At 40.2% G+C, this 20,257-nt stretch overlaps 1 protein-coding gene across 3 annotated transcripts in view; it reads left to right on the top strand.

Moving 5' to 3' along the window:
• The window catches only part of ARHGAP26 (Rho GTPase activating protein 26), a 417,310-nt gene that overhangs the window by 306,872 nt on the left and 90,181 nt on the right, over window positions 1-20,257 (top strand). For all 3 annotated transcript variants that reach the window (XM_014850273.3, XM_014850275.3, XM_014850274.3), the window contains exon 19: window positions 19,619-19,757. In XM_014850273.3, the coding sequence (XP_014705759.1) occupies window positions 19,619-19,757 (139 nt within the window). The remainder of the gene's footprint in view (window positions 1-19,618; window positions 19,758-20,257) is intronic.

The following is a 20,257-nucleotide window of genomic DNA, read 5'->3' as shown; positions in this document are numbered from 1 at the left end:
AGTCCCATCCTCCAGCACTCCCCCTCCCCTTGACCCTGTTTTCTCTCTCTCCGTAGCACTTACCACTTTCCAGCACACTGTGTAATTTATTTATTGATGAGATCTGTTGCCTTTCTGACCTCCACTAGAATGGATGCTTCATGAGAGCAAGGACTGTTGTCTATTCTGTTCACTGCTTTGTCTCAGTTCCTCAGTAGGGACTCAGTACATGTGTGTTAGATGAATGAATGGGCTCTTGTGGTAGCTAGCCTCCAAAATGGCTCCCAGTGACCCTTGTCTCCTGGCATTCACTCCCTTGTGTAGTCCCCTTCAACTGTGAATAGGGGATCCCAATGTGATCAGTAGAGTTGGTCAGTAGGAAAGTGATCCCTGTGTGATCAGTAGGATATTGTGAAAGTAATGGAGTGTGACTTTGGAGATGAGTCATAAATGACTTTGCAGCATTTGCCTTGGTTGCTGGATTTGCTCACTCTGGGGGAAGCAAGCTACTGTGTTGTGAGGGTGGTCACACAGCCCTGTGGGGAGGAAGTGAGGCTTCCTGCCAACAACCAGTCCAACTCGCCAGCCGTGTGAGGGAGCCACTTTGGGAGTGAATCTTCAGCCCTGGTCAACCCTTCAGATGATGCAGCCCGACCTGACATCTTGAGCACAGCCTCGTAAGAGACCCTGAGTCAGAACCACTAAGCTGAAAGCTAAGCCTCTCCTGAATTCCTGACCCACAGAAACTGGGAGAGATAACAAATGTTTTAAGTCATTAAGTTTTGGGGGTAATTTATTATGGAACATTAATGAATACTCAAGAACCTTTGAATATAAACTTTCAAAAAGTAATAGAGGTATACTGCAAGGTTGTTTAAGCAGCATAGCCCCCTCTTACATGGTTAATAAAGAGACATATAATCAAATGCCTTATTTGAAGAAATTCTCTCTCTATTGCAAACTTTGGACCTTCATCCAGCCACCTCCCTCAAATATAGTAAATCTGGTATGGGAGAAGCTTGTTATATATAATAAAAAAGAACTTGTGAAAACGGAATAGAATCAAATAGCAGTTAATTACATGGTTTCTAAAGACAAACCACTTGGATTCACATCTGCTGCCTCTTACTAGCTGTGTGACCGTGAGCAGATTACTTAACCTCTCTATGCTCATAAAAGTACTTTCAGTGCAGTCTAACCACTGTAACAAACAACCCAAGAATATCAGTGACTCAGGACAGTAGAAGTTTACCCTTGCTCACTGCGGGCATTCTGAGGGTGGCTTCCTGTGTGGTGATTCAGCAACCCAGCTTCCTTCCATCTTGTGGCTCTGCCGATTTCTGCAGTCAGCCAGTTGATGGGGGAAATGAGACAGCATGCAAGATTGGGTAAGATTGCATGGGCCAACTCTAGAAGATGCTTTCCTTATTTTCTTCCACATTCTTTTGGCCAGAACTCAGTCATATGGCCACATCTGACTGCAGGGGAGGCTGGGAAAGCAAGCTACTGTACTCAGAGGAAAGGGAAGCAAATTGGATGAACAGCTAGCCAGTGTGTCACGTTCCTTCAATTGGTCTGTTGTGAGGATTAAGTAAGGTGATTTCTGTAAAGGATATAGCCAAGGCACTGGTATGTAGTAAGAGTCAGTAACTGTAAGCCATCGTGTTTAGCAGTCTCTACAGAATTCTCTGAAAATAGAGCTCAAGTCCATGTCTGAATGTCATATGTGCCCCTCTCCCCAAATAATACTTTTTATAACTTAATCTTTTCATAAATAATATTAAATGTTGAGACAGATCTCTAAGCTGTAAGCAGTGTGATTATGTTTCATGTCCTAAAGGGCATATTCAAACTTATAGCAGGCAGCATCTAATGGTTTTTGAACTGTGACTGTTTTTGGTGTCCTTGGGCCTTCAAGGCCAGAAAACATATTCAAAAGCGGCATGATGGAAAAAAAGACCGGATACTGCTAATAACAATATTGAAACTTGTGTAAACAAGCAACCATCCTACCTTGGGCACAAAATATAGAAAGAGAAATGAGATATGAAATGCATGGCCAGGCTTGTAAGTATGCGGGCAAGAACTGTTGAAAATACTCATCTGGTTCAAGAATTATAAATTCTGTTACTCTCTGCTGTGTGTTTGGTGAGGTATATATCAAAAGCATATTACAGTGCTTCATTGTATATTCTTTTTCATTAGTCTGTGCCAGAGATTGGGATGAATCACAGTGAGATTTATATTCCTGTGGGAGCTGATGAAGGAGTGTGAGTGAAAACATTCTTGGCTGCACCAGCGTGTGTCTCCAGTCCTGAGGGAGCTGGTGTACCACCTTGATAGAGGGTCTTAATTTGGAGTCCATGATGGGCCAAAGTTATATGCAAAACCCTTGTATATGTACGTTATTTTGGAGAAAAAGTCCTTAATATTCATCAGGTTTGCCTTTCTGGAAAAAACAGCTTAGAATCAGGCAACTTGACTCCTTTTTAAATGTAGCTTCAAGCTTGGTCTGCTCTAAAGTGAGCAGAGACTGCCTTAGCCTCCTTCGGAAGCCTGTGATGTTCATCTCACAGGCATCCTAAGCATGCATTTCCATGCTCTGGCTCCTGACTTTCTGGAGAGAATGCTTTGCGTCTGCTGCCAATGAAACTTAACTTTAACCATCAAATCCAGAGCACTTTTATGTCCTCAGGTGGATATTGTCAGAGACTTGTTCTTTAAAATCCGCAATATTAAGATCTTAGGTGACAATATCTAATGAGCATTCCCTTGGCCTTGGCTGTAGTTTTCCAGAAACATACACATACAAATGTCATGGTGTGACTACTTTTCTAGCTTTTGTCAAAAGCTGGACAAAATCCTGAAATCCTATTTGAAGAAATAATTTCCAACACCATCTTTTCATAATGTTGCCCCACACGAAACATTCCCTCTTCCTTGAAACAAGCCCTAATACAGGCCTTAAATACATGTCCCCCGCAGTTACTGGCATAATGAGTCTCTCATGTTGTTAAGAACATTTTGTATAAGGTGTTTACTTTGTGCCTTGGAATAAAATTGGGAGGGATCTAGAAATAAATAGAAGGTGGTACTGAAAGAGGGTGTAGAAACCAGGCATCTAGCCATTGAAGCCACTCAAAAAGAGAGAGGGAGAGAGAGAGAGATGAAACCATAAGATGCCTGTTTCACTTATCTATTGCTGCATGACAAATCATCTCCAAACCTACTGACTAAAACAGCAATGATTATTTTTGCTCACAATTCTTTGGGTCAGAAATTTGGGGAGGAGTCCCATGTGGTCTCAACTGGGGTGGTTTGACTGCAACTGGAGGATCCAAGATGGCCTTACTCCACATGTCTGGGACCTAGTACTAGCTGTTGCCTGGGACACCTTGATCCTCCTCCACGTGGCCTCTCTCTCCATGTGATCTCTCATCATCCAGTAGTCTAGGCCTAACGTCCAAGAGGGCAGACACAGAAGCCACAAGGCCTCTTAAAGCCTAGGCCTGGAACAGACAAAATGTCACTTCAGCTACATTCTGTTGGTCAAAGCAAGTTACAAGCCCAGCCAGACTGAAGGGGCTAGAAAGGATGGGAGGATCAATGTGCACATAGAGGCGTGGAAGGAATCGTTGGCTGCCATCTTTGCAGACGCTCTACCGTAATGCCTCTCTCCCCATCACTGGCAGGCTTGCATGTAGTTCCTATTGGAGAAGGCTTTGCTTTCTTATTAGTGGCTTGTGCTGAACACAGGCACCTCCTCAGTATCTCTGATAGGAAGTGCTCTTCTATTTCTCATCAGCATTGCCGTTTTTTGCACAACCAGGGACACCACACATTTGGTGGTAGTGACAAGTTCAGTCCTCAAATACCCTTTGTATGGAGAACTAACTCATCAGTGTCTAAAACTGGAAAAACATCTTTGTCTTTAAAATTGACATTTAAGAGAGAGAGAGAGGGATTTCTTTCCAGCCAGAAAATTCATTTGCTTTTACCTGATGAAACAGTTTTTTTTCAATAAAAGGAAAAACACTTCTATGTTTTAACTGGCTGAAACGTGTGGTTTTCTCTTTCTGTCTCTCTCTCTCCCTCTCTCTTTCTCGTATATCCTCTCTCCTTGTTTAATAAAGATTAACATTAGACATTCAGCCCAAGGGTTAGAAATGAGATGAACTCCTTTTTGTTGTCACTGGCACATCCTCACACTCTCAAGACGGTACCTCTTTGTCCAGAAATGTCCCCTGCTGAGCATCTCTCTTCACAGAGGACTCACCTGTGTCTCCGTCGTCAGCCTTAGTGATGTGTTTCACACAGATCTTCGCTTTGGTCATATTAAGTACATTATCCATACACTTACCCTGTCAGTGATGCTCCAGAAACTCTGTCCTTCACCTTCCCCAACAGACATGGGGAGGGGAGCAATATTTGGAACAGTTGTAGGAAATAAACATCCCAGAGTAAGCGGAGGCAGAGACGAAAAAGCCAGAAAATATGTTACTATGTTTGGGGGCTCATGATGATTTTTCTTTTTTCCACATTGGTAATTCATACTGATTTTTTTATTCAGTTGAAGGTACTAGATCTTTTTACTGTACGTAGTGTAGAAGTACTAATAAAAATGATTGCAATAGCTAACTTTTACTTACAGCTTATTGTTCACAAGATACTGTGCTAAGCAGCTTTATATCCATCATATCATTTAATTTTCATGGCAACACTATGAGGTCAGTATTTTTAGCCCTATTTTACAAATTGTGAACCTGAAGTGCAGAGTTTGAGAAACAGCTCATTAGGAGAGGAATAAGGGCTGATGCTAGGACCGCTTTCATAAGCCAAGCTATTAAAATCTACTCTAGTTAACTTATATTCAAGGTAATAAACGTTTATTGAGCATCTGCTGTTGGCTGAAGATAAATAAGATGGGACCTGTTTTCCAAGGCCCTCCTATTTTATCAGGTATAACCATAATACAGTGTGCTAAGTCACATTCGGTAAGATGAATAAAGTGTATGGCACCTCTGAGGAGAAGTAATTTAATTCTGCTCTTGTTGGTCTCTGACAGATAAATAGACGTTTTCTAGGCAGAGAAAGAGTGGAGACAGGAGGGGCAGCCTTCCTGGGGAACATTAATCTGTTAATCAACATCAGTCAATTTGCCCGTATTAAAATGACGTGGTTGTGAAAGAACAATGGGTTACGTGTTAGGAAGTGGTGGGAGATGACACCGAACAGTTGGAGTTAGCCCTTTGTCAGGGTCTTGAAAGTTATAGAAAAGGGTTTGCATTTACTCCTGAAAAATGGGAGCTCTCAGAGGTTTCCAAGTAGAGGCATGAAATGATTATGTCAGCACTTTAGAAAGATATGCTGGGAAAGCCGAACCAAATTGTACTTTGATATTAAAATCACTCATTAAGTAAATAATAAAACCATAGAGTTGACCATACTTTTGTAAACTTGTGGCTGTATGTAAAAAAGTCTTATTCAGAGAGTGTAACCTCTGACCTACAGCTTTTACTTATTGTCGGGTAGGGTAAGATGCTAATGGCTTTTATTTGGTCCTTCTTCCCAGTCTTCTAAAGGCAAATACTAGCTCATGGCATCACTTCCCATGGATGAGTCCATGCTCTGGACTCTACTTGGATTATATGAGAGCAAAAGAATAGACTTGAGAATCTGGCTCTGTTTCCCAATAGTCACGTTTCAGAGTGGAAAGTTCAAAGGGCAAAGATGTTGGCTTTTTCCGTGCTTGTTTTTACCTTTAAGGTAACGATCAGTTATTTGAAATTACTATTTCTGTGTGGACACAATCTTTCCCCAGCTCACAGCTTATCCCACTGAGCCTTAAAAATCAAGTAGGCCAATACTTGGGGTTATAGTGGAAGTTACCAAAATTTATATGCTTCTAGTTAAGATGTTAAAGAAAAACAAAATATTGAATGCTGCCATTGTCCAAGATGCTCCAAAGCCCAGAAATTCTGCTTTTTCGTTCAAGGTTTTCCATTTATTTATTTTTTTAAAGGCTAACTTGCCAATGACTTTGAAAAATTTAGACACCTTCTTTGCGTGGTTTTGGTTAAATGTGAAATGTCAGGCTAATAACGTGTGTGTCGGTTTTACACCTTACTATTAAGTTCCAACATATAATAGCAGCCTTGGACAGTCCATGATATTTCTTTTGTCTGTGGCACTTGGAATAGTTTCTGCACATGAAGCAGGACGTGGATGTGCACGTGTTATCAGCATTGCCTGTTTTAACGCCTATTGCTACTTTTCAAAACAAGTTATCATGATTCTTTTCCCACTCCATCAGTTTGCTTTGGAAGAGATAGGAGTGTTGCTGATCTTTGAACTGTTAATTCTTTGAAATGCCCAAAGATCAGTGCTCCTTTTTAGCACATGTTAACCTTTAAGCTTATATGTCAAGGAGAAGTGCTAATAACTATGACTGACCCCCACAACGCTGAGTATAAACACAAAGTCCTAAGCAACCTTTCGTTCCCATTAAAACGGTAGTGTGTTTCAATGCAGTTGTTTCGATTTGAGTTGATTTGGCCTACCAAACTGCCTTGATCTGCTTTTACCAAAATGTTGGTGGCATTGAAATCCATTGCATCAGTGTTGGGGTTTGTGCACAAAATGTACCTCAATTAATAAAATGCAATTGATTTGAGCAGTTTCTGGCAACTGAGAAGTGTTTGGCAGTTGTATTTTATTACCTTGATATTTCAAGTAGCTGTTGATATGCAAAATTAATAATAATGATGATGATGATGATGTATGCCTGGATGCTTTACTACATTGAGATAGTCCCTGGTACTGTTGCCTACTTGGGAAACTAATCTTGTATCCTGTGGTCATGGCTTTTCTCATTTGTTCATTGAATTTATTTTTTTATTTTTTGTTACCTTTCCTTCCATTGGTTCCTAACTATACTCTTTTTGGTTCTCTCCTTGTTAAGTTTAGAAGTAAGCTAGATTTACTTGTATGCTGGACTGGAATGCTACTGCCACAGACCTTTTTTCTTTTTTTAGTGTCAAGTGCTATGCAAGTTACTCTTCATTAATGTGATAGGGTTGTGGATCTGAAAATGTCTCTTCCCCCTGATAAGCCCTAGATAAACCAGTCATTTGGTTTGACGATGAATTGTGAAGCTCCTTTAATGTTGCCCAAATAAAGGTGGAGTTTTGTTATGTTTTAATCTATTCTCTGTCAGCAAAGATAACAGGAAGTAGAATCTTTCCGGAGACAGGGAAAATCACAGCATTCCATGGATTACCCAGGTCGTCTGTATATACCCTCAGTTACTAAATGGAATTGGTTCCTTTTGAGGGATTTTTAATAAAACTCCCCAAACTACTTTCCAAATTGTTGCTCCCTCTGCCAAAATGCTGATATCAACAGGACATCGCGCTTCCAGCTGTCCTTAAAAACCCTCTCTGTAGCTGCCGCCTCTGCATTTGGCTTCTTAACTGTTACAGTAAATGAGCCCAGCTAAGACTTGCCTGGCTTTCCAGTAGAAAGGCGCTGGGTTTATGGCTTTTCTGTGCTAAGCAGTCCTACTCCACAGTCTGTCCTGAGAAGGAGTGGGCAGTGTGTGAGCCACGCTCAGTAATTCTAGCCCTCCACTCCCAAAGCAGATACTTCTCAGATGAAATAAGCCCATACTTGTTATTACCCCATATTACTTGGGCCCTGGATGCATTAGTGTTTCAAGAAAGTACTCAGACTCTTCTCTCCTAGAAGTCTTTCTGTCTTGCTTTGTAATCCCCAGGCCTCTGGCGTTGATTTATTGTCTCAGAGCTACTTTGCAGTTACAGACCAGGAACTCTTCATCGTGACCTAATTTTCCTCCCATAAAAATCACAGCACATAATAAAGAGTACACCACACACATTACAGGGAGGCTCCTAATCCTTGTAAATTGCGGGAGCATGTGATGGATGGGATTAGAAGAGGTGTGAAAATATGTATGTAACACGGCTAAGAACAAATTCCTCAAGTGTCAGTGGTCTACACTGTCAAGACGGGCCTGAGGTGGGGGCCAGTGGAACTTGAATTTTATAGATGATTCAAGGGAAAAAGAGCAGCAAATTCTAACATTACTGTAAGCAGTTAAGATTATGTTTTGCAAAGAGCAGTAATTAAATTTGCACTTATAAATTAAATCTTTGTGTCCTGACTGCAAATAACTCCTTGTTGACTCTCCAGTTATTTCCCTTCTTCTACTTTTTTATTGAATGCAATAATGTCTCGAACTCTGAGTATCAAACTGTTAGGTGCTTCAGTCCTCAGCACAGTCCTGGGAGCTTTTACAGATGAGGCATCTGAAGGTCAGAGAATTACACAGCTGGCTCAAAGTCACAGAGTTAGTAAGTGACTAAAATCAGATCTGGTGGACTCTCAAATTTATGATCTTTTCATTTTTGTCCTCTGTCTCTCAAATTAACGACAGGTTTAAAGACCACAAGTGGTTGAGATCAAGACAGTCAACTGTCTAAGTCCCAGTCCAGCTGCACTCATCTACGGGACCTGGGACAAACCAGTTAATCTCAATGAGTCTGTTTCCTCCCCTACAAGATGGCAAGAATAATAGTACCTCCTTTACAGAGTTATTGTGAGTAAAATAATGAAATAACCAATGTAAATAACTCGGCATGGTCAGCACTCAACAAATTTTGGTTATTTTTGTTGTCATTTTGCTGCCACCAGCTCCTGCCCATTCTTTGCCAGGTTCTGTGCTGAGCATTTCATGTGATTATCTTTTCAATAGCTCTGGAAGGCAGGTATTAGATCTCCATTTGCACAAGGGAAACAGGCTCAGAGCGGTTAAGGCTCTTGCCCAAGGTGAGCCCAAGTCTGTCTAACTCCAAAGCCTGTTGCTTTTTCAGCCGTATATAATGACTGTAAATTCCTTTCCTATACTCTTTGTGATGCTGCAACAATGATGCCCATGTCAGTGATGGTGAGGTCAGTGTAGCTGAAGGTGTTGCCCACTGAGTAAGCAGCAAAACCAGGACTCAGCCCAGGTCTGTGTGACTGCAGAGGCCAGGCCGCGCCTGACCACTCTGCTGTGTGGCTTAAGGGGAAACAGTAGCTTGGTATTTATGGGTCTGCTAATTCCACATATGGGAAGCTTGAAATTGGGGATACTTGGAAGAGTTGTCCAGAGTTATATTTTTATTTTATAGTCTTATTCCCCACTAGCTTCCAGAAGGCCTGTAGTCTTCCCGATGACTTTTATTTCTAAGCCATTCCTGATTAAGTCAGAATTAGTTCGTAAGTTTGGAAAGAATTAACAGGGCGCTTGGGGTACAGAAAAAATCCCTCCCTTTTGTGTTAATTTGGAAAGTTTCTGTGAAATGAGTAGATTGTTCCAGCCACATGGTAGAGCTCCCTAAATCCATTGCTCATAGAGCAGACGAGCTCACGCCTCCACCATTCAGCAGGGTCATTTGTACAGTGATTCTTCTCAACAGAACGAAGGAAACTTCATTTGGTTCTCTTGAAATCATCTCTTCCAAACTAAATAGGGTTGGAATAACCAACGAACAAAAAAATTGTGAATAATTCAGATTCTCATCATAATTCCAACTTGAGCTTTTAGCACAGAGGCAAATTCTTGGCCTGGCTACAAGGTGGCCAGACAATAAGCAGCCTTTAAACAACTTGCATGTGTTCAAGTTTCAGAGTTAAATGAACAACAGTAATTTGGGGACTGATTTCCCAGACCCCTTGATGAAGGTTGTGTCATCTGCTCTGACTTGGTTTGGTTTACAAAGGTGCCCTTGCACCTCAGAAATATGTGTGATAGTAGTGGTGATAGTCCCGTGTCTGGCACTTTACATTTTGCAGTGTGCTCACTTGGACATTATTGCATATGGCCCTGAGAACAGCCCTGTCGGAGCTCTTCAGAAGCCTGAGCCTGGCTCATAATAAGACCCAAAGAACAGGCCTTCGGGACTGTACTTATCCATGGTAAAAATCTCCTGGAACTGATTCTAGAGTGCTCAAATGACTTTTCTTTTAGAGAAAGCAGCCAATGTGCAGAATGAAATTCTCTCATGTGTTCCCATGTCTCTTCCTGCTCAGCTGTGTATAAACATTGTTTAGAAGCAATTTTTCACGCATCTGTCTAAATCCATGGTCCTTCCTCACAATGTACTCTTCTTTGTTTCTCCAGGGTTTCCTACAGTTTTTAGGAAAGACTAAATACTTGCATTTTTGGTAATGGTTGAAATTGAAATGTATATACATAATCTTTGTTCCCATTGGAGTTAGGCAAGGACTTCATTCTCAGTAACTCATTAGGAAAGAGACAAAACTTGGAGGCCAGACGTAAGGGGTGGAGGCTGGAGGCCCGTCACTAGATCTGAATTCACTTACAAGTGTTTTCATCTAGGGATTGCTGAGCGTGCTGTACCTGAGGCTAGAGGCGGAAGGGTGCTAAGAGATACCATTATTTGTTGAAATCTGTACTTGTAGGTTTGGAGGCCCTGGCTTCTGTAGTGAAGATTGACTGGAAAAGATGAGCTGAGTGAATAATGACTGCTGAAAAAGTGGAGCAGAGAGGGCAGATGCTAAAAACTGCAGCCCTAGGGTTTCAGTCCCCGCCCCTCTCCTGCTTAGCTGTACGGCAGGTCCGGAAATCTCCCTGTGGAATGGTCACCCTACTGATTGTGTGCTAAGTTGACCTATGGCTTGGAGATAAGTCATGTGGAGTACCTAGCACAGTGTCTGGCAGGTGCAGACACTCATATATAGGAGGAAAGTCCAAATGTCAATGGTAATGGTGCACAGTTAGATGTCACCGAGGAGCAGCCATGGCTCAGCATTGTTGGGAACAAAGTAAAGAGGGGAGACAGCTTCTCAGAGGCTGTGGTCCTTGAGCTCAACAGCAACCATAGTTTCTCTCTCCTTCCCTTGTAGATACTCAAAGGGGTGCTGGACACACGTGTAGCACTGGTCCTTATTTTTAGCGGTGCCAGCCCCTCTGGAAGCCAGGAGGTTTTTGTTTCTTTTGCTTTATTTCCCCTTCTCTCCTTATCCCCTTGCCCCAATTGAACTCAGCTATGTGATCATTCAGTTTATTTTGTTGAAAATTCAGTCCCCTAGGGAAAATATAATAACGCTGTTTCCAGACAGCTGTGTTTGGGAGCAAGACTGACTTAACCAGCTGGCTGGCATCATTGGATCCCAAGGACCTGCCAACCCATGGAGAGCAGCTGTTTTGGCTGAAATTCTTATCATTCTTATGACTTTGCTTCCTATATATCAGCTTCTGAGTTCTGCTTTTAAACACACACACAAAGGAGAGAGGGCCATGAGAAGGACTCTGATGTGTCTAGGGCTGCCCATAGTTGAAGGGAGTGGGGTGCCACCACCATCCTCTTGTTACTCATGATTGTTGGGAAAGAGAAAATCCGGGAGGCAGCTAGCTCCAAAGAGTAAGAAATGATAATGAGTGGATCAGTGAATATTGATATCCCAATATAGCTAGGGTATTATGCAATCATTAAGAATCATGTTTGAAGATTTTTTAACAGAGGGGAACATGTTACAACATAATGTTACACCAAATGTATAGGATACCAAACTGTATAAAGCATATAATCCCAATTATGGAAAAGTGTTTTGACATAAATGCGATAACTCATAGAAAGCACTTAACCTGGTGCAGCAAATACTCAGGAAATCCCAGCTACTGGCTGCAAACTCTCTAACCACAGGGCATGGGTTTGCCTCATGCACTGTTATACCCAGAGTGCCTGGTAAAAAGAAGATGCTCAGAAGATCTTTCTGGGTTTTTAAATTTTTATTATTATTATTTTTTATTTTTGGATGTACATCATATTTCGAATTCTGTGTACATTACATCATGTTCACCACCGGAACACTAATTATAGTCCATCCCCTCACATGTGAGCCTAATCACCCCTTTTGCCCTCCCCTCTTCCCCCTTCCCAATGGTAACCATCAATCCAATCTCCAAGGCTATGTGTTTTTTTGTCATTGTTTTTATCTTCTACTTATGATTGAGATCATATGGTATCTGACTTTCTCCCTCTGACTTATTTCACTCAGCATAATACCCTCAAGGTCCATCCACGTTGTCACAAATGGCTGTATTTCGTCATTTCTTATGGCTGAGTAGTAGTCCATCGTGTATAAATACCACATCTTCTTTATCCACTCGTCCCTTGATGGGCACCTAGGTTGCTTCCATGTCTTGGCTATTGTGTATAATGCTACAATGAACATAGGGGTGCAAGTATCTTTATGCCTTTGTATTTTCAAGTTCTTTGGATAAATACCCAGCAGTGTAATAATAGCTGGATCATATAGTAGATCTATCCTTAATTTTCTGAGGATACTCCATACTGCTTTCCATAGTGGCTGCACCAGTTTGCACTCCCACCAGCAGTGAACAAGGGTTCCCTTCTCTCCACATCCTCTCCAACATTTGTTGTTTCCTATCCTATTAATTGTAGCCATTCTGACTGGAGTAAGGTGATACCTCATTGTAGTTTTGATTTGCACTTCCCTGATAGCTAATGATGTTGAGCATCTTTTCATATGCCTGTTGGCCATCCGTATATCTTCTTTGGAGAAATCTCTGTTCAGATCTTTTGCCCATTTTCTAATTGGATTGTTGGTTTTTTTGTTGTTGAGCTCTATTAGTTCTTTGTATATTTTGGATATTAACCCCTTATCTGATATATGGTTTGCAGATATCTTCTCCCAATTGTTAGGTTGTCTTTTCGTTTTGTTTATGGTTTCCTTTGCTGTGCAGAAGCTTTTCAGTTTGATGTAGTCCCATTTGTTCATTTTTTCTTGTTTCCCTTGCTCGGTCAGACATGGTACTTGAAAATATGCTGCTCAGACCAATGTCAAAGAGCATACTGCCTATGTTTTCTTCTACAAGTCTCATGGTTTTGGGTCTTACATTCAAGTCTTTAATCCATTTTGAGTTGATTTTTGTGCATGGTGTAAGGGAACGGTCTACTTTCATTCTTTTGCATGTGGCTGTCCAGTTTTCCCAACACCATTTATTTAAGAGACTCTCCTTTCTCCATCGTATGCTCTTGGCTCCCTTGTTGAATATTAGCTGTCCATAAACGTGTGGGTTTACTTCTGGGCTCTCAATTTTGTTCCATTGATTTGTGTGTCTGTTTTTGTGCCAGTACCATGCTGTTCTGGTTACTATGGCTTTGTAGTATAATTTGAAATCAGGAAGTGTGATACCTCCAGCTTTGTTCTTTTTTCTCAGGAATCCTTTGGCTATTCGGGGTCTTTTGTTGTTCCATATAAATTTTAGGATTCTTTGTTCTATTTCTGTAAAAACTGTTGTTGGAACTTTGATAGGGATTGCATTGAATCTATAGATTGGTTTAGGAAGTATGGACATTTTAACGACATTAATTCTTCCAATCCAAGAGCATGGAATATCTTTCCATTTCTTTGTGTCTTCTTCGATTTCTTTCAACAGTGTTTTATAGTTTTCGGTGTACAGATCTTTCACCTCTTTGGCTAAGTTTATTCCTAGGCATTTTATTCTTTTTGTTGCAATTGTAAGTGGGATTGTATTCTTAATTTCTCTTTCTGCTACTTCGTTGTTAGTATATAGAAATGCAGCCGACTTTTGTACGTTGATTTTGTATCCTGTGACTTGACTGTATTCCTTTATTATTTCTAAAAGTTTTTTAGTGGAATCTTTAGGGTTTTCTAGATATAAAATCATGTCATCTGCAAAGAGTGACAGTTTTACTTCTTCTTTTCCAATATGGATCCCTTTTATTTCTTTTTCTTGCCTGATTGCTCTGGCTAGGACTTCCAATATTACGTTAAATAAGAGTGGTGACAGTGGGCATCCTTGTCTGGTTCCTGTTCTTAGAGGGATAGCTTTCAGTTTTCTCCATTGAGAATCATATTTGCTGTGAGTTTGTCATATATGGCCTTTATTATGTTGATGTATTTCCCTCTATATGCATTTTATTTAGAGTTTTTATCACAAGTGGATGCTGTATGTTGTCACATGCTTTCTCTGCATCTATTGAGATGATCGTGTGATTTTTATTCTTCATTTTGTTAATGTGGTGTATCACGTTGATAGACTTGCGAATGTTGAACCATCCCTGCATCCCTGGAATGAAACCCACTTGATCATGATGTATGATCTTTTTAATGTATTGTTGTATTCGATTTGCTAGTATTTTGTTGAGGATTTTTGTGTCACTGTTCATCAGTGATATTGGCCTGTAATTTTCTTTTTTTGTGTTGTCCTTATCTGGTTTTGGTATCAGGATGATGTTGGCTTCGTAGAACGAGTTAGGAAGCCTCCCCTCCTCTTCAATTTTTTGGAAGAGTTTGGGAAGGATAGGTATTAAGTCTTCTTTGAATGTTTGGTAGAATTCACCAGGGAAGCCATCTGATCCTGGACTTTTATTTTTTTGTTTTGTCTTTTGGTTTTTTTTTTTATTGAGTTAATGATAGGTTACAATCTTGTGAAATTTCAGTTGTACATTAATGTTTGTCAGTCATGTTGTAGGTGCACCACTTCACCCTTTGTGCCCACCCCCCACCCCACTTTTCCCCTGGTATCCACTAAACTGTTCTTAGTCCATAATTTTAAATTCCTCATGAGTGGAGTCATACACAGATTATCCTTCTCTAACTGGCTTATTTCACTTAACATAATTCCCTCAAGGTCCATCCATGTTATTGCAAATGGAATGATTTTGTTCTGTTTTACAGCTGAGTAGTATTCCATTGTATATATGTACCACATCTTCTTTATCCATTCGTCTGTTGCTGGGCACTTAGGTTGCTTCCATGTCTTGGTTATTGTAAAAATGCTGCAATGAACATTGGGGTGCATAGGACTTTTGGGATTGCTGACTTCAGGCTCTTTGGATAAATACCCAGTAGTGGGATGGCTGGATCATATGGTAGTTCTATTTTTAGTTTTTTGAGGAATCTCCATACTGTTTTCCATAGTGGCTGCACCAGTTTGCATTCCCACCAGCAGTGTACGAGGGTTCCTTTTTCTCCACAACCTCTCCAACATTTGTTACTATTAGTTTTAGATATGTTTGTCATTCTAATGGGTGTAAGGTGATATCTTAGTGTAGTTTTGATTTGCATTTCCCTGATGATCAGCGATGATGAGCATCTTTTCATGTGCCTATTGGCCATCAGTATATCTTCTTTGGAGAAATGTCTGTTCATGTCTCCAGCCCATTTTTTGATTGGGTTGTTTGATGTTTTGTGGTTGAGTTGCGAGAGTTCTTTATATATTAAGGATATTAAGCCTTTGTCAGATATATGACTTGCAAATATTTTTTCCCAGTTAGTGGGTTGTTTTTTTGTTTCAATCCTGTTTTCATTTACCTTGAAGAAGCTCTTTAGTCTGATGAAGTCCCATTTGTTTATTCTTTCTATTGTTTCCTTTCTCTGAGAAGGCATGGTGTCCGAAAAGATCCTGTTAATACTGATGTCAAAGAGTGTACTGCCTACGTTTTCTTCCAGAAGCCTTATGGTTTCAGGTCTCACCTTTAGGTCTTTGATCCATTTTGAGTTTATTTTGGTGAATGGTGAAAAGGAATGGTCAATTTTCCTTCTTTTCCACGTGGCTTTCCAGTTTTCCCAGCACCATTTGTTGAAAAGACTTTCTTTTCTCCATTGTATGCCCTCAGCTCCTTTGTCAAAGATAAGCTGTCCATAGATGTGTGGTTTTATTTCTGGGCTTTCAATTCTGTTCCATTGATCTGTGCACCTGTTTTTGTACCAGTACCATGCTGTTTTGATTACTGTAGCTTTGTAGTATGTTTTGAAGTCAGGGATTGTGATGCCTCCCATTTTGTTCTTTTTTCTCAGGATTGCTTTAGAAATTCGGGGTCTTTTGTTGCCCCATATGAGTTTTAGGATTCTTTGTTCTAATTCTGTAAAGAATGTCATTGGGATTCTGATTGGGATGGCATTGAATCTGTAGATTACTTTAGGTAGAACGGACATTTTAACTATGTTTATTCTTCCAATCCATATACATGGAATATCTTTCCATCTCCTTATGTCGTCATCCAATTCTCTCAGAAAGGCCTTATAATTTTCATTATATAGGTCCTTCACTTCCTTAGTTAAATTTACCCCAAGGTATTTTATTCTTTTTGTTGCGATTGTGAATGGTATTGTGTTCTTGAGTTCTTTTTCTGTTGGTTCATTACTGGAGTATAGAAATGCTACTGATTTATGCAAATTGATTTTATACCCTGCAACTTTGCTGTAGTTGTTGATTACTTCTAACAGTTTTCCAATGGATTCTTTGGGGTTTTCTATATATAAGATCATGTTGTCTGCAAACAGAGAGAGTTTCACTTCTTCCCTCCCTATTTGGATTCCTTTTATTCCTTTTTCTTGCCTGATTGCTCTGGCCAGGACCTCCAGTACTATGTTAAATAAGAGTGGTGATAGAGGGCATCCTTGTCTCGTTCCTGTTTTCAGGGGGATAGCATTCAGTTTTTGCCCATTGAGTATGATGTTGGCTATGGGTTTCTCATATATGGCCTTTATTATGTTGAGGTAGTTTCCTTCTATGCCCATTTTGTTCAGAGTTTTTATCATAAATGGCTGTTGGATCTTGTCAAATGCCTTCTCTGCATCTATTGAGATGATCATGTGGTTTTTATTCCTCAGTTTGTTGATGTGGTGTATCACGTTGATTGATTTGCGGATGTTGAACCATAGTTTTTGGGAGGTTTGTGATTGCTGTTTTGATCTCCTTACCGGTGATCGATCTATTCAGATTTTCTACATCTTCTTGGTCCAGTTTTGGAAGGTTGTATGTTTCTAAGAATTTATCCATTTCTTCTAGATTATCCAATTTGTTGGTGTATATCTTTTCATAGTATTCTCTTATTATCTTTTGTATTTCTGAGGTGTCCGTTGTAATCTCTCCTCTTTCATTTCTGATTTTATTCATTTGAGCCTTCTCTCTTTTTTTCTTGGTGAGTCTAGCTAAAGGTTTGTCAATTTTGTTTATCTTTTCAAAAACCAGCTCTTGGTTGCATTAATTTTTTCTATTTTTTTTTTAGTCTCTATTTCGTTTATTTCTGCTCTGATTTTTATTATTTCCTTCCTTCTGCTGATTTGGGGCTTTGTTTATTGTTCTTTTCCAGTACTTGTAGGTGCACTTTTAGATTGTCTATTTGGGATTTTTCTTCTTTGTTGAGGTAGGCCTGAATTGCGATAAACTTCCCTCTTAGAACCGCTTTTGCTGTATCCCACAGATTTTGGCATGTCATGTTTTCATTTTCATTGTCTCCAGGAATTTTTTTATTTCTTCTTTGCTTTCTTCATTGACCCAGTCATTGTTCAGTTGCGTTTTGTTCAATCTCCACATTTTTGTGGCTTTTCTGGTTCTCTTTCTGTAGTTGATTTCCAGTTTCATACCTTTGTGGTCAGTAAAGATGCATGGTATTATTTCAATCTTCTTAAATTTATTGAGACTTGTTTTGTGGCCTAATATGTGCTCAGTCCTGGAGAACGTTCCGTGGGCATTTGAAAAGAATGTGTATTCTGTGGATTTTGGATGAAATGTTCTGTATATATCTACTAAGTCCATCTGGTCTAATGTGTCCTTTAAGGCCAATGTTTCCTTATTGATCTTCTGTTTGGATGATCTATCCATTGGTGTAAGTGGAGTGTTAAAGTCCCCTACTATTATTGTGTTACTGTCTATTTCTCCTCTTATGTCTGTTAATAATTGCTTTATATATTTAGGTGCTCCTATGTTAGGTGCATAGATATTTACAAGTGTTATATTTTCATGTTGGATTGTTCCCTTTATCATTATGTAGTGCCCATCTTTGTCTGTTATTACAGTTTTTGTTTTAAAGTCTATTTTGTCTGATATAAGTATTGCTACCCCCGCTTTCTTTTCTTTGCCATTTGCATGGAATATCTTTTTCCATACTTTCACTTTCAGTTTATGAGTGTCTGTAGGTCGGAAGTGTGTCTCTTGTACGCAGCATATACATGGGTCTTGTTTTTTTATCCAGTTGGCCACCCTATGGCATTTGATTGGTGCATTTAGTCCATTGACATTTCAAGTAGCTATTGATAAATATGTATTTATTGCCATTTTGACCCTTTTTTTTCCCCCGGGTGTTTTAGTAGTTCTTCTCTGTTCCTTTCTATTTCTCTTGCTCTCTTCCCTTGTGGTTTGATGGATATCTTTAGTAATATGTTTGATTTCTTTTGTCTTACTTTTTTTCCTGCTTGTTATAGGTTTCTGATTTGTGGTTACCATGAGGATCCTGTTTAATATACTATGCATATAACAGTCTATATTGAGTTGATAGACTCTTTAGCTTGCCCTCTTTCTAAAAGCTCTACTTTTTCTCAAAAGATCTTTCTTGATTGAATGAATTAGTGTTGTTATTATATATGAATTTAAAAAGGAATCATGAAAATCTAAGGACATAGGTTTCTATGTTATCTTCTGTAATTATATCTATAATGTGGCAGCTTCACCACTCTGCCTCAGTTCTTCATTATACATGGTGAGGACAGTACCTGTTGCTCAAGGTCACTGAGAACTGAGTGAGCTACATGTAAACACATGCAGTGACTGGTCCCTAGGGAGCCACCATTGAACGGTGGCTACTGCAATCATGGTAAGCAACATGCAAGTGGTAGCCATTTTAATAGTTCTGCCATACTTGTATCTGTAGACAGAAAGATGAGAGTTGTCATGATTTTTGTCTATCATTTCTTCTCATTTTTTACCCTGGACTTTTTTTTTTTAATAAAAGCTTCAAAGAAAAAAGTTCATAAGAAAATAAAACTCAAATGTTAACAGTGGTTATCTCTAAATAGTGGAATTGAGAGAGCTTTTTGTTTTCTTCTCGATGTTTTTCTACATTTTCCAAATTGTCTGTAGTATTTATATGTTACTTTTATCATCAAGTGGAGGAAACTACCTTTTTTCTCCATTTTAAATAAGAAAAAGAGCACTCAGCATCAAAGATAACACAGCTGCTGAACTAAAAAGGATACTCCATCTGAGGATGATTGAGGCCTGGGAAATGGTGCCCTGCTCTGTGCTGCTTTGTGGGATGTTTTAATGCATTTAATTGCATTAAATTTATAGTGTTAAATGCATTTGGTGCATTTAAATGCATATTTCACATTCTGAGAAAGTTGTGAAGCAATTGCTAAGAATTGGGGAACTAGAACCATTGAGGAAAAGTAAAATGATTTTGATTAATTGTTTCGGGACAAAGGTGGTCAAAATACTTTAAGTCCTGTAACAGACAATGACTTATATTTAGCACAGCTGCTTTCCATTTCCCCTGGAGAGAACAACAAAAAGAAGCTCAGTGGAAATTATAGCAGAAGGGGTTAGAAATGGAAGTGAATGGTTACCACACTCCAGGACACGCTTCCGAAGGAGGATGCTTAATGCCAGTTCCTAGAGATATTTAAAATAAAGTCCTGAGCAAATAAACGCTGGTGGTCTTTTCATGTCTTTTTCTTGCTGATTCGTAGATACCACCAAGCTTTCAGTTACTGGTTCGGGCCTGTGCTTTCTCCCCAGTTCATGGTAGTGTATAATCTTTTCATGAAACTTTACTTGCAGATATTTAACACCGTGCCTGATACGCCTCTCACCAATGCCCAGCTGCACCTATCTCGGAAGAAGAGCAGTGACTCCAAGCCCCCGTCCTGCAGTGAGAGGCCCCTGACGCTCTTCCACGCCGTGCAGTCCACAGAAAAACGTGAGTCCCGCTGCTCAGGGCCAGCGTGGCCCTGGAGGGGCGTCCGTCCCACCTCCTGGCTGCTCAGCACGCACACCTCCAGCCTCTCTCTGTGTGCCGCTGCCCCTTGTGTCCTTAAGGACTGTGTATCCTTCTGCCCTCCCAGGCTCCATGGCTGAGGAACCCCGACAGGCCAGGAAGCAGTATTGCTGAGAATGAAGGGCAAGGGCCACCCACTGTTCAGGACTCTCTTTCCAGGTTTCCTGTGGGCAAACAGCTGAGCCACCTCTCCTCCTGCTGCACAATGAGAGCTCAGCTCAGGCAGCACTTCTTCTGGCCCTCTTTTGTTAGGGGCTCCCAAAGAACCTTCCTCTCTTTTTCTCAGTTTGTAATTAAATGCTTATTAGGGCAAGTCACATACCCCGCTAGAATGTGACTCTGTGAGGGCAGGACCTTGTTTTGCTCATCCGTCTATTCCACCTCTCCCAGGGCCTGGTGTGGGGTAGGCACTTAATCATTAT

The sequence above is a fragment of the Equus asinus genome, chromosome 9 (assembly GCF_041296235.1).
Source record: "Equus asinus isolate D_3611 breed Donkey chromosome 9, EquAss-T2T_v2, whole genome shotgun sequence".
Taxonomy (NCBI): Eukaryota; Metazoa; Chordata; class Mammalia; order Perissodactyla; family Equidae; genus Equus; species Equus asinus.
The sequence above is the reverse complement of the archived record's forward strand: the minus strand, read 5'-3'. Positions and strand labels throughout refer to the sequence as shown.